A 13,547-nucleotide genomic window follows, 5' to 3' on the forward strand; every position below is an offset into this window, starting at 1 on the left:
CGCTATCAAAAAAGTGAAGACAACCAACAGAACAGGAGAAAATATTTGCAAATCACATATAAGGGATTTGCATCTAGAATATATCAAAAATTCTTTCAACTCAGTAAAAAAAGACAAATAACCCAATTTAAAAATGGGCAAAATGGGCGTCCCTGGTGGCACAGTGGTTAAGAATCCACCTGCCAATGCAGGGGACACGGGTTCGAGCCCTGGTCGGGGAAGATCCCACATGCCGCGGAGCAACTAAGCCCGTGCACCACAACTACTGAGCCTGCGTGCCTGGAGCCTGTGCTCTGCAACAAGAGAAGCCACCGCAAGGAGAAGCCCGCACACCGCAACGAAGAGTAGCCCTCACTCATCGCAACTAGAGAAAGCCCGCGCACAGCAACGAAGACCCAACAAAGCCAAATAAATAAATAAATTTATTTTTTTTTAAAAAAAGGCAAAAGATCTGAACAGACATTTCTCCAAAGAATACATACAAACGGCCAATAAGCACGTGAAAAGACGCTCAACATCATTAACCATCAGGGAAATGTATATCAAAACCACAAGAGGATACCACACTTCATATCCACTAGGATGGCTATCACCAAAAAGCATTAACAAGTACTGGAGAGGATGTGGAGAAAATGGAATCTTCATTCACTGCTAGTGGGAATGTAAAATGGTGCAGCTGCTTTAGAAAACAGTCTGGCAGTTCCTCAAAAGGTTAAACATAGAATTACCATATGACCCAGCAATTCCACTCCCACATATATACTCAAAAGAGATGAAAACATATATCCAACAAAAACTTGTACACAAATGTTGACTGAAGTCCTAACTTGTACACAAATGTTGATTGAAGTCCTAACAGCCAAGAAGTGGAAACAACCCAAAAGTTTATTAACTGATGAACAGACTAAAATGTATACCCATACAATGGAAATATTATTCAGTAATAAAAAGGAATGAAGTACTGATACATGCTACAACATAGACGAATGTTGAAAACATTATGCTAGATGAAAGAAGCCAGACACAAAGGACCACATATTATAGGATATCACTGATATGAAATGTCCAGAGTGGGCAAATACAGAAAGTAGATTAGGGCTTGCTCAGAGTTGGAGAGGATGGAGAGGGATAATATGAGTGATAGTTAAAGGATATGGGGTTTCTCCTTGGGGAGATGAAAAAATTTCTAAAATTGATCGTGAGGATGATTGCACAAGTTTATGAATATACCAAAAACCACTGAATTGCACACTTTAAACGGGTGAACAGTATGGTATGTGTATGAAAAGCTATTACCAAAAAAAAAAGTTTATTTCAAAACTTAAATTGAATCTAGGATTAGAAAGGAACACCTAACTTCCATTCATTTCCTACCTAACTGTCCTAATTAAAAGACATGAGAGATGTCAACAAGACCTAGAGTGACATTTCCTTGATCATATTAATATCAGAGGCACCCGAAGAATATTTTGTTTCCTGCAGCTGTTATAAGGCAGTGCCTGACTCATCATCACCAGATCTTCTCCAACTTTCCCTATTGTACAAACTGATGTTTCACAAAATAGCATCTTGACTATGCAGCTGCAGAGTGAAACTGTAGGAGGGTGAAGACCACTGCAAAGAAATTAGGGATGCCTGGCAGCTGTCTCAGATTCATGGAGAACTAAGAAACAATTTGAGTAACAAGTGGATGATTCAAACACCCCACCTTTCAGAGAGCCAGAAAACTCCTAAGTACCATAAAGCAGTGCCACCATATCTAGCCCGACCAGAACCAAGTAACAGCCACAGCTACTGGTAGGGAAGAAATGTGCCATTAATACCTTGGATGAGGCGTGATGTCCACAGACTTTCAGCTATAGCATTCATTTATTCAACAAATATTTCACATCTAATATGCCAAAGGATTTGATGGGGAATATACACAAGTAGCTAAGATGCAATAGACAGTTCCTGTCCTCAAGAAACATACAATCAATTTAGAAGCGATCACAACATCTAGAGAGCAAAGACTAGATGAAGAGGTCATCCTGACCTCAAAGACAGCTATACTGTGACAAAGAATGTTTGTGCCAATGTACACTACCCATGACACTACTACTTGCTACTTTATCATCTTTTTTTTTTTTTTTTTTTTTTGCGGTACGTGGGCCTCTCACTGTTGTGGCCTCTCCCGTTGTGGAGCACAGGCTCCGGACGTGCAGGCTCAGCGGCCATGGCTCACGGGCCCAGCCGCTCCGTGGCATGTGGGATCTTCCCAGACCGGGGCACGAACCCGTGCCCCCTGCATCGGCAGGCGGACTCTCAACCACTGCGCCACCAGGGAAGCCCTAAAATACATATTTTACGTACATATATAAAATATACTAAAATACAGTACAAGAGCAGTTTGTGTCTATCTGTATTTACTTTTTCAGGAACATTAAAATCTATATCAATTAGCACAAACCCAGGGCCTAAAAAAAAAGATGACTATAAATAAAATTTTTAATAAAAATTTTGTAAGTCTGAGCTCTAATACAAGAATCTACTACACTATGTCAACCATTACTAACGAAACGTCTGGTTTTTTGGATGACTTTCTTGGAGGGTTGACTTCCTAAAAGAGTAATAAAGGTAAAAGACAGTATGCAGCTGACGGTCGAACTAATGCCATGAACTTTACTCCTTAGCTAACAAGTTTAAGACAGAAAGGACAGAAAAGGGAAAGAGAAGTCAAGAACAGAGAGTGCTTTCTCAAGTATTTCACCAGATCCTCCTCCCCTCATAAAGCACAATGAACCCAATTCCCTCCTTTCTCCAGCCTTGCCCCCGGGTTGCCTAGTCGTGGGATAGAAAATCCAGTAGTTATATTTAAAAATAGCATTTTCATTTAAATAGTGCATCTTACATACAAACTTAGGTCTCCCAATCTCAGCTGGCCCCTGCAGTTCGTTCAGCAATCTGTAAATTCTTAGCTTCCTGCCCTGGCCCATCCCCATACGACATAGGCTTTTCAACCCTTTGCCACTACCCTTCAACTCCCACCCAACCTCTGCAAGTCCTTCTATATTAGCAGGTGAATTTGCTACACAGAGAAAATAGCTCCCAACATTCAAACACTCCTTTTAAACTTACTGTCCCAGGCCCAGGCTCTCCAATTTTCCTGATCCTTAACTGCCTTCCTGTCTCAGAGAAGGGGACTCTTTCTCTCTAGGACTCACCTACCAGCCTTCCACCACTGCCCTGGACCCTACTCCGTTCCTCTGCTCTGGAACCTGCTCCAACTGTTAGCCCTTCTTATATCTTCAGTCTCTGTTCAACTGTTTGTGTCCTGCACCTGTAAACCTACATATATGCTCAACACACTTCCACCATCCAACCAACCATCAAAAGCTGTACTCTTGCTTCTTCTGTCCCTTCACTGACCAAAACGGCAATTTATACAAACTGCTTCACCTACTCCACCACTTCCAGCAACTTCTCAATCCATTACAGCTTATCTCCTCTGTCTCTTCTCCACTGGCCCATGCTTTATTGAAACTATTCTAATTAAGATACCAATAACTTTTTATACAATTTTTAAGGTTACTTTCCATTTATAGTTATTACAAAATACTGGCTATATTCCCCATGTTGTACAATACATCCTTGAGCCTATATTACACCCAATAGTTATAATAATAAAAAATTTAAAAATTAAAAAAATAAAGTTGCCTTCCCACAAAAATAAAACAAAAAGGATAATTCAAAAAAAAAAGGTATCAATGACCTCCTAACTGCCTAACGAAAAAGCCCACTCCCTCCTCAGTAACTAACACTCTTAGAAATTCTGCTTATCTTTGACAGTGTTAAAAACATTCTAAAGATTTTTCTCCTCTTCCTCTTCCTAAAACCTCCTGACTTTCATAGGCTCTTCTCTGCCTACTTCTTAAATGCCCAAAGGATCCATACTTGACACTCTTATTTGACAAGCACTCTCTGGGGACCACCACCCATTTCCATATAGGGTACTACCTATATTCCATTGTCCCAAATTTCTTCCTCTAGTCACAAACTCTCTCAAAATCACCAAATTCATATTTTCAACTGCCTACAGAAAACATCCACCAGATTGTCCCCAGCAAGCAACCTAAACTTTTAACAGGTCCTGAAACATTTTCTTTCCACCAAATCTATTCCTCCTCCCAGGTAACGGCATAACCAGGCACCCAATCTCCCATGGCAGAAACCTTAGTGTCCTCCTTGAATTCTTTCTCCCTCAGATCCTTACCTCTATTCTATCTATCACCAAATCGCATTCATTTTACTTCCTAATCTCTCTTAAACCCAGCTCCCCTGCTCTACTCCCATTACTATGAAGGTACTTAGGATCTTCTTTATCTCATGTAGGAACCATTCCAACTTCTCTCATGTAGGAACCATTCCAACTTCTACTACCAGGATTACCTTCCTAAAATAAATTCAAACTTGAAACAGGATATTACATTTTTCCTTGTCAGAGTGGCAAAAGTTAAAATGGAAAACAATACCCTATGTTGGTCAGAGTGTAGGGAAAGGGACGTTCTCATAAACTTGGTGGAAGGAATTATATTAGGCAAAATACCGAGGCAAATATAACCAGACTTATAAATATGTATACCCTCTGATCCAGCAATATTATTTCTAGAAATTTATTTTAAGTAAATAAACAAAGTGCACAAAGATACGAGTACATCCTAAAGTTCCCATTATTCCCAACAGAAGCCAAGACCTTTTTGACATACTATATACCATTTGCCTAGAATGGCTCCCTCCTATCCATGTCCTTCTTCATCCTGCAAAACTAGGAACTCATCCTTGAGTTCAAAGGTCAGCAACTCCATTCTATCTCCACAGCAATTTAGTCACACCTCTGCATCACAGTGTAACCTATCTTTCTCTCCCACTGTAGACTGTAAGCTCTCCAAGGACAATGGTTTGTGTAAGTTTTTTTTTTTTTTTTTTTTTTTTGCGTTACGCGGGCCTCTCACTGTTGTGGCCTCTCCCATTGCGGAGCACAGGCTCCGGACGCGCAGGCTCAGCGGCCATGGCTCACGGGCCCAGCCGCTCGGCGGCATGTGGGACCTTTCCGGACTGGGGCACGAACCCATGTCCCCTGCATCGGCAGGCGGACTCTCAACCACTGCGCCACCAGGGAAGCCCTGTGTAGTTTTTATTTAGCACATATCCATATTTGTACTATCTACAAAAATGTCTGACACATAGTAGGGGCACAGTAAACACGTGTTGAATGAAGGCATTTTCCTCCTCTTTACACGAAGAACTCTCTGATTTCCAAAATCTTAAGAACTTTTAAAAGGTATTTCCTGGGCTGCCCTGGTGGCGCAGTGGTTGAGGGTCCGCCTGCCGATGCACGGGACCCGAGTTCGTGCCCCGGTCCGGGAGGATCCCACATGCCGCGGAGCGGCTGGGCCCGTGAGCCATGGCCGCTGAGCCTGCGCGTCCGGAGCCTTGTGCTCCGCAACAGGAGAGGCCACAACAGTGAGAGGCTCGCGTACCGCAAAAAAAAAAAAAGGTATTTCCTAAAATGCTGGTGGACTCCAATATTTTATATTAAATTCCTGTTTTATAACAGGTATTTAAGCAAAGCAAATGGTCTCGTGCATTTATATAAGCAAATAGCCTGTGAGTCTTTATTTGTCTGAAGTTTAGTTCCTAAAGGCATAATCAGAATTTCCATACTGGGTCAGAACTGTGGTCTATCCAACTGAGGGTTAGTATCCTCAGGATCTCTGAAAGTGGTACCAAGAAATACATTGTAAGAAGACATAGCTGTTCTCCCAGATGTTAGAGGTGTGTTCCAAAACACCTTACTTTTCTTCAATAACCTAGTATGAGTCCATCATACTTGAAATCATGTTTTGGAATATTTGTTTAAATACTATGCCAGAGCTCTTTTCCATGCTATCTGTTACATAAAGAGCATTTTACATAGTACATAGTATTACATAAGTAGTACTGTACATCCATATACAAGAATATACGTAGTTTGGGTATATATTTTTCTCTAAGTTGAACTCCTTTTAAGTTTCAAGAGGGTTCCTAATTCTAATGAAGGCTGGTAACAGCCTAATCACATCCTTCATGATTTCACAAAGTTCAGTTCTAGTCCTTTCAATCTCTGATCTCTAGACTGAAGAAATCTCATCTTTCTACTGTGTCCTTACAGAGAAATGATTCTACTCTGTACCATTCCACTTTTCTTAATTTTGAGTTATCTTACAGGCTCCAAACTGAAACAACAATGAAGGAAGGTCCATGAGATTTAATTTTATAGAAGTCAAGAAAATTTCACCCCTGATATAAGTTAGACAGCCTTCAAAAACACCTTTGACAACCACTGTACCCCAAGACTTACAAGAAATCATAAGGTAGTCCTCACAGTTGCTTTTGTCATCATCTTGCTGGTCCACAGGAATCCCATTGGCATCTATGACTGCTTCAGAGGCACAATCTGCTACCAATACTTCTTCTGACACTACGTCAGCTGTCAGAGGATCAGTGACGATCTCTGCCTCTACGACACTATCATGAACAATGTGTTCAACATGTCCAACATCAGACACATGTATGGATTCACTCGTCAAGACATGTTCTGGCATAGACATTGAGGCTGAAGTAATATCAGAAGCTAAAACATCATCTGGGACTGTGCAATGTGCTAAAGAAACTTCTTCGGTTACATCTGAGTCCAGCACTTGCTCAGGAATGATGACCGTTTCAGATACATCTGCTTCTTCCATGATATCTGGACATTGAACATCTTCTATAACAACGTCCTCGATAACATCTTGGATTACAACTGAGTCTGGGTCATCAGGAACAAAGTTATGCACAGTTATGTCTGAATCCACAACATCTGAAACAAAAACAGTTTCTTGTACTTCCACAACAATTTGATCACCATCCATGTGTGTAGCATCAGCTCCTTAAAAAAAAAAATTAAAATCAAAAATTTCAGGTAGACATGCATGACTACCTCAATTAATATAAATGTTACTTAATTTCTACCAGGAAAACAAACTAGCTCCTCAGTTGTCTCAAACATTAAGATAGATTAAAGAAATAGAGATAATCTATTTTTGAATCATATCAGAAATAGAAATTCTTAATACAAGAACTTTTATACTCATCCCAAATCAATTAACAGGTAAGGAAATAAAAGAAAAACAAAGTAAATGAGGCAGTCACACACACAAAAATATATTCATGAAAGTAATATTCTAGGCTGACTAAAACTAAACCCATATGCATAGGTACTTAAGGGATGATTATAAAAATTAATAAGTAAAGCAACTTCAGGTGGCAAATATACCATTTTCCTTCATTATATGTTTTTCACTTCTTTCCCTTCTTGCTCCATCTCTCTTTCAACTCATATTTTTTTCTCCTGTCCATCTCTCCCATGTTTTCTTTTACTTCCCTTCATTTCCCCTTTCTCCTCCTTTGTTCTAGAACAATATCCCACCAATATCCTCCATTTATGATTATGGAAATTCAGAAACTATCCTCCAAATCTAGAATATAAAAAGAATCGGGCCATAAATAAAAAGAGGGCTAGAAGGCCACAGTTAAAGAGAAAGACAACTGGTTAAGGAGCCTCTGTAGACAGATAAAATGAATAAAAGTGCAGTTGCTCTGGAGCAATGGAAGGTGAGGTTAGTTGGAGTGGGGCCTGCCCCAACCTCACCAGGGTAGTCCGCCTCCATTCAGCTTCCTCCCATCCCCCCATATGCCAATCCCCCTGGCACTTCCTCAGAACATAAGAAACCCTACTCTAGTCCACTCTGCAGTTAACAAGTGAAGGTAGAGGGATGAATCAATTGAAGCCCAGTGAGATTAAATGACTTCACCAAGATCACACAGTTTGCACAGGTTATGGTGCTCAGTAAATACTACTCTGAATAAATGCCACAAATGAGAATCGAAATCAGATATCCTTGCCAAAAACATAATGCAAGATAAAATAAAACAAATCTGGTACCTTGGCTCCTGATCCAGAGAAAAGCAAACAATATTTTATAAAAGTCTTACCTAAAAAGCTATTCAGTCGATTAGTGCTTCTGGATGTGACTCAGACCAGGCTGAGTCCAAGCAGCTGCCTAACTCAATGACTCTGTGTCAATGGCCAGGCCCTCAGAGAGACACATGGCTTTTTTTTTTTTTAAACAAACACAAATAATCAACAAGGGCCAAAGAACCTTTAAAAATGTAAGAAATCTTAAAGCCAGTTAATATCCATTTTATTTACACCTAGAAATAATAGAGAGTGCTTGCTTTAATTCCCACAGAACTTCTACAAAATGCTTTATACTGTTTTCAATATTCTCAATATTAACACCAAGCAATAGATCACTGTAATGTCCATTTTGCAGACATGAAGATGAAAGTATTTAGTGGCAAGAGTACTGGTTAGAAAAATCTAAATCAGAGAGCAGGATTTGGACACTTATTAGTTTTGTGACCTTGGGCAAGTCATTTAACCTCTGAGTTTCGGTTTCCTCATCAGTGAAATGAGGACAGTAGTATCTGCCATGCATACCTCACAGGACTGCTGTGATGATCAAATGGGAATATATGGGAAGTGTTCTGAAAAACTGTAATGAAAGGTTTCATAATTATTAGGACACATGAAAATGGAGGCCCTGGCAGATTAAGTGACTTGCTCAAAGATAAACAAACACCATAAGTGTTAACAATCAGGGCTAAAATGCAACAGCCCTTCAATCTACCCCTTAGCCCAGGATCCAGGCTTGCTTGTGGCAACATTAAGCTAGTAAATGGTGTGCTTTTTTCTCCAAAGAGTTTAGTCTCTCTTTCAAGCACATTAATTATACTTCATGTTCTAAAGAAGAAAGAATCAAAACTTTGCATTTATCATTATCAAGCTGAAATTACCAAATGTGAGTCAAAAGACTATCCCAAATTGTTAAGAAAAATACATAAACCCCCAATAGACTTAGAGATTAAAGAAGAGTTAAAATTAAAAATCGTTAATATTTAATTTCCTGATAAAGTTAATTGCTATTTCTTTAGTATGCAATACAGTCATTTCAAGTCCAATGGAAAACTCATTGTTTTATTTATAAGGGTAGCTAATTAGTGTGATACAAAACCATTTTATATTACAAAACCTAGCATAATCACTTCATTATGTTATATAACTGGAACCATGAGTAATCCAAAATTGTGAATACTTTTTTCCCATTTTTAGAACTTCATAAATTTAATTCTCCTTGTACAGTTTGGGGAGTGAGGTAAGACTCCTTTTGCTAACTTGCGAGAGAGAGGATTTTAAAAGTAGGATGGGGTCAGAACATGGAGGGCCTTAGGTTTATACTTTACCTGCCGGGTAATGGTCTATGTGGAAGAAAGTAGAATGAAGAGATGTAAGCAAGGAATATTTTCGAAGGGAGAACTTTAACAGGACTGAAGTAAACACTAAGGTTTTGATAATGTTGCTGTTACTGACAAGAATATGAGTGTTGGTTATGAGGGAGCCAAATTTTAAGGAGGGGAATAATAATATACTCACTTTAACATCTGTAAGCTTGATAGGATAACAAGATACCTAAGTGTAAATATCAATGACAGCGTCTAGCAATTTTTCCACTTGACAACCAACTCCAAATCTGGTAGGTGGGAAGTGGAACAACCCCAGTAGTTATACCTGTTGCATCAAAATATGAGTTTGGCTCTTGTGGTTGTAATTCAAGTCCATCTTCATCCATGGCCTTTAATTCTCATCAGTCACAGCTCCTAAATTAGGCGAAAAAGTAAACCAAGTATTACTTTTTTTAATATATGTATTAAAAAATGTCATCATACTATTTACATTTCTGAAACACCAAAAATTATGTGACAGATGAACATCTATCAAAAATGTGTCTATCTGAAATAAAAGGGAAAAGTTAAAATTAAATTGCCAAAAACATAATGATACATGGGCATCTATATGACAAGGAAAGGTGGATAAATCAAATAAGTCAGCTTTGCCTCGACTTTTTGAGATACTGCTTACATACATCATACATACATACGTACATACATACACACTGCAAACGTCTTGATGCATTCTGACACATGCATAAATCTGTGTAATCACTACTCTACCCAGATCAAGCCAGAGAACATTTCCAGCACCCCAGCACTCTGGTCTCCTCTCACTCTGTATACTCCTCACTCCCACAAGGGTAACCGGCTTTATTAAGGTTCAATTTATACTCCGTAGCTTATCGGGAGGAAATTCCTGCACAATTTTCATATTACTTCTCTGAATTTAATGTAGTTTGCTATTTTTCAACCAATACGTTAAACAACGGTTAAAGATTCGAAGTGCATAATTACAGTAAACACCCTTTGGGATTTCTGCCTAACTTACAATGACCTCTTAACTAATCCCCCAATCGGGCTTCCCTGGTGGCGCAGTGGTTAAGAATCTGCCTGCCAATGCAGGGGACACAGGTTCAAGTCCTGGTCCGGGAAGATCCCACATGCCGCAGACCAACTAAGCCCGTGTGCCACAACTACTGAGCCTACACTCTAGAGCCCGTGGGCCACAACTACTGGGGCCGCATGCCACAACTACTGAATCCCATGCACCTAGAGCCCGTGCTCCACAACAAGAGAAGCCACTACAATGAGAAGTCCACGCACAGCAACAAAGAGTAGCCCCCACTCGCCACAACTAGAGAAAGCCTGTACGCAGCAACGAAGCCCCGGTGCAGCCAAAAAAAAAAAAAATTTTTTTTAATAAATAAATAAGCCACACACACAAAAAAAAATACAAAAAACTAATCCCCCAATCTAGAGAAGTAAATTCCTGCAGTGTATACTCTCCTGGCCATAGTTGATTGGCATAAAACGGTAAAAATAAGTTCATCTTTGAGCACAATAAAATCAAAGTCCTATTCCCGAGAATCGAAACCATGAGCAAAGGTCACTCAGTCTATCTTTCTCTGTCTCTGTCTCTCCCCTCTCCTCTCCTGGCGGCTGGAACATACGAGGTGAGGAAGGCCATTTTCCAACTTCAGCTTAGACTAGTGAGATAAAGTTTACAAGTAAATAATAAAAAGAGGGCTTCCCTGGTGGCGCAGTGGTTGAGAGTCCGCCTGCCGATGCAGGGGACAGGGGTTCCTGCCCCGGTCCGGGAAGATCCCACATGCCGCGGAGCGGCTGGGCCCGTGAGCCATGGCCGCTGAGCCTGCGCGTCCGGAGCCTGTGCTCCGCAACGGGAGAGGCCACAACAGTGAGAGCCCCGCATACCGCAAAAAAAAATAAGAAGAAGAAGAAGAAGAATCCAGTGAATGCCCTGAGAAATAGAGGAGAGGGAGCAGGGAAGGGAGGCTTACCAATAATAACTTTTTAGCTCCTGGTTCTAGACCTTTCTGAGGTCCAGCTACAGTCTACCTTGAGTTTTTTGCAAGCCACCCCAATGACCTTACTGATTCCTTTTCTACTTAAGCCAAAAACTTACAACAAAAAAACCCAATCAAATAATATACTACTTAGTACTAATCATTGCTTCAAAGAGCACACATCAGGGATCAGGGCTTACTCATGTTGCAAATATTACATAAACCTCCTCCCTCACTGGTTTCCTTATCTCTACTTTCTCACTTTCTAATTCAACCTAAATGGTTCTATTAGATGCATCTTTCTTTTACTTTTATCATTTTTTGCTGATGATATAAGTGCCGCATGCTGCTTACTAAAATTTCAAATAACAACAAGAATCATTTTTCTAAAGCATCAGCCAGGTGATATCAGGCCTCTGTTCAAAAAATGTTTAATGGCTCCCTGCTGCCTGCAAATAAAGTTGAAACTCCTGCCATCTTCTAAGTTCCAGCTGCAAACTATCTTTCTCTCATTATCTTCCCTAACTCTCCTTCAAGCACCTCGCCCGACCACCATATGAACACACTTCAACCAAACAAAAATGCCCCATGTCAAAAATGCCCCATGTCCACATAACACCCAAACTCTGTATTTGCCTCAGGGTTTCTTCTACCCAGAACACCTTTCCCCTATCATCTCTGCTTGGATCTTCCCCCAAGTCCCCTTCCCCCCACACACAAGAAGAAAAAGCTGAAAATAATCTCTCCCCCCTCTGAATTTCTATAGCACTTTATCTTTTTTCCCTGACTCTACTTGTTGGCTGTAAATTATGATTATTTATGTCTTATTTTCAGATGCCAAACTTGCATTTATATACATATATATACTCCTTAATGAAATATCCATGAGAAACTCATTTAATTAATGTTAATATAAAAAACAGATTTTCAGCTTGTCAACTCTGAGACATATTCTATTCATTTTCAGGAAAGAGCATGTTTGACGTTATTTACTCAAAGTGCTTCAAACAAAAGGACCAAAAAACAAAAAAAATTTCAACTATAAAAAATGGAAAATGTACATGCTCTGAATAAGCTGTCACTGCTCTGTCCCCATCAAAATCACCTATAGCCGTAACTCTTTCTCCCCTTTTAAAAATGTAATTACAAAATGATAAACATAAGCTAATTTTCTAAGCATAATGGCATAGTATACATGAAATCAAGCCAATTTAGAAGGCAATAAATGGGGTTCCTTAAGGTATTTAAGGCTCCTCTCCCCAATTTCCCTACATAAACCCAAACCCATCAACTCTAAGAATTCTCCACCTGTACAATAACTCCTTTTCTCAGCTTTTCTACTAGAGTTTGATGGATAATCCCCTCGATTTTGAAATTCTCTCCTACCTCAGTTTAAGTGACATCCTATTCCTCTTCCCATCTTCCCAACTGCTGTTTACTCTGCTGCTCCTCTCCCACTACTGCAACCCTGCCCAGGGTGGGACACTCAGCCCTCTTCTCTTCTTTTTCTTTATTCCAGGGTTTCAACTAGCATTTACACAAAGATGATTCCCCAAATCCACATACTCAGGGTAGGACCTAGCACTTCCACCAGACTGTCTGCTGAACATCTTTTTTTTTTTTTTTTTGGCAGTGGGTGCTGCGTTGGGTCTTCGTTGCTGTGCACAGGCTTTCTCTAGTTGTGGCGAGTGGGGGCTACTCTTCATTGCGGTGCGCGGGCTTCTCATTGCAGTGGCTTCTCTTGTTGTGGAGCACGGTCTCTAGGCGCCCAGGCTTCAACAGTTGCAGCACATGGGCTCAGTAGCTGCTGCACGCGGGCCCTAGAGCACAGGGGCTTCAGTAGTTGCAGCGCCTGGGCTCAGCACTGTGGCCCGTGGGCTCAGTAGTTGTGGTTCGAGGGCTGTAGAGCGCAGGCTCAACAGTTGTAGCGCACGTGCTTAGTCGCTCCACGGCATACGGGATCTTTCCGTACCAGGGATCGAACCCATGTCCCCTGCATTGGCAGGCAGATTCTTAACCACTGTACAACCAGAGAAGTCCCATGTTGAACATTTTCATCAGGAAAAAACCTTGCTTTCTCCTGACATGACCACTAAGGCCTTTTCCTTCTTCCCTGCTTATATTCCATCAGGTTGTCAGACTGTCCCTCCCTTCTCCACAACTTCCCAG

At 40.5% G+C, this 13,547-nt stretch overlaps 1 protein-coding gene across 5 annotated transcripts in view; it reads right to left on the minus strand.

The window, feature by feature from the left end:
* Nucleotides 1–13,547, minus strand: part of ZFX (zinc finger protein X-linked) — a 57,614-nt gene that overhangs the window by 19,665 nt on the left and 24,402 nt on the right. For 4 of the 5 annotated variants that reach the window (XM_073799223.1, XM_019927721.3, XM_019927717.3 and 1 more), the window contains exons 2-3: nt 9,692–9,780; nt 6,380–6,949 (exon numbers count right to left, since the gene is read on the minus strand). In XM_073799223.1, the coding sequence (XP_073655324.1) occupies nt 6,380–6,949; nt 9,692–9,752 (631 nt within the window). In that variant the 5' untranslated portion in view covers nt 9,753–9,780. Of the gene's footprint in view, nt 1–6,379; nt 6,950–8,563; nt 8,619–9,691; nt 9,781–13,547 lie in introns of those variants that run through there. The other variant, XM_033849023.2, reaches the window with a different exon arrangement.

This window comes from Tursiops truncatus, chromosome X (genome assembly GCF_011762595.2).
Source record: "Tursiops truncatus isolate mTurTru1 chromosome X, mTurTru1.mat.Y, whole genome shotgun sequence".
In the NCBI taxonomy this organism is placed as follows: Eukaryota; Metazoa; Chordata; class Mammalia; order Artiodactyla; family Delphinidae; genus Tursiops; species Tursiops truncatus.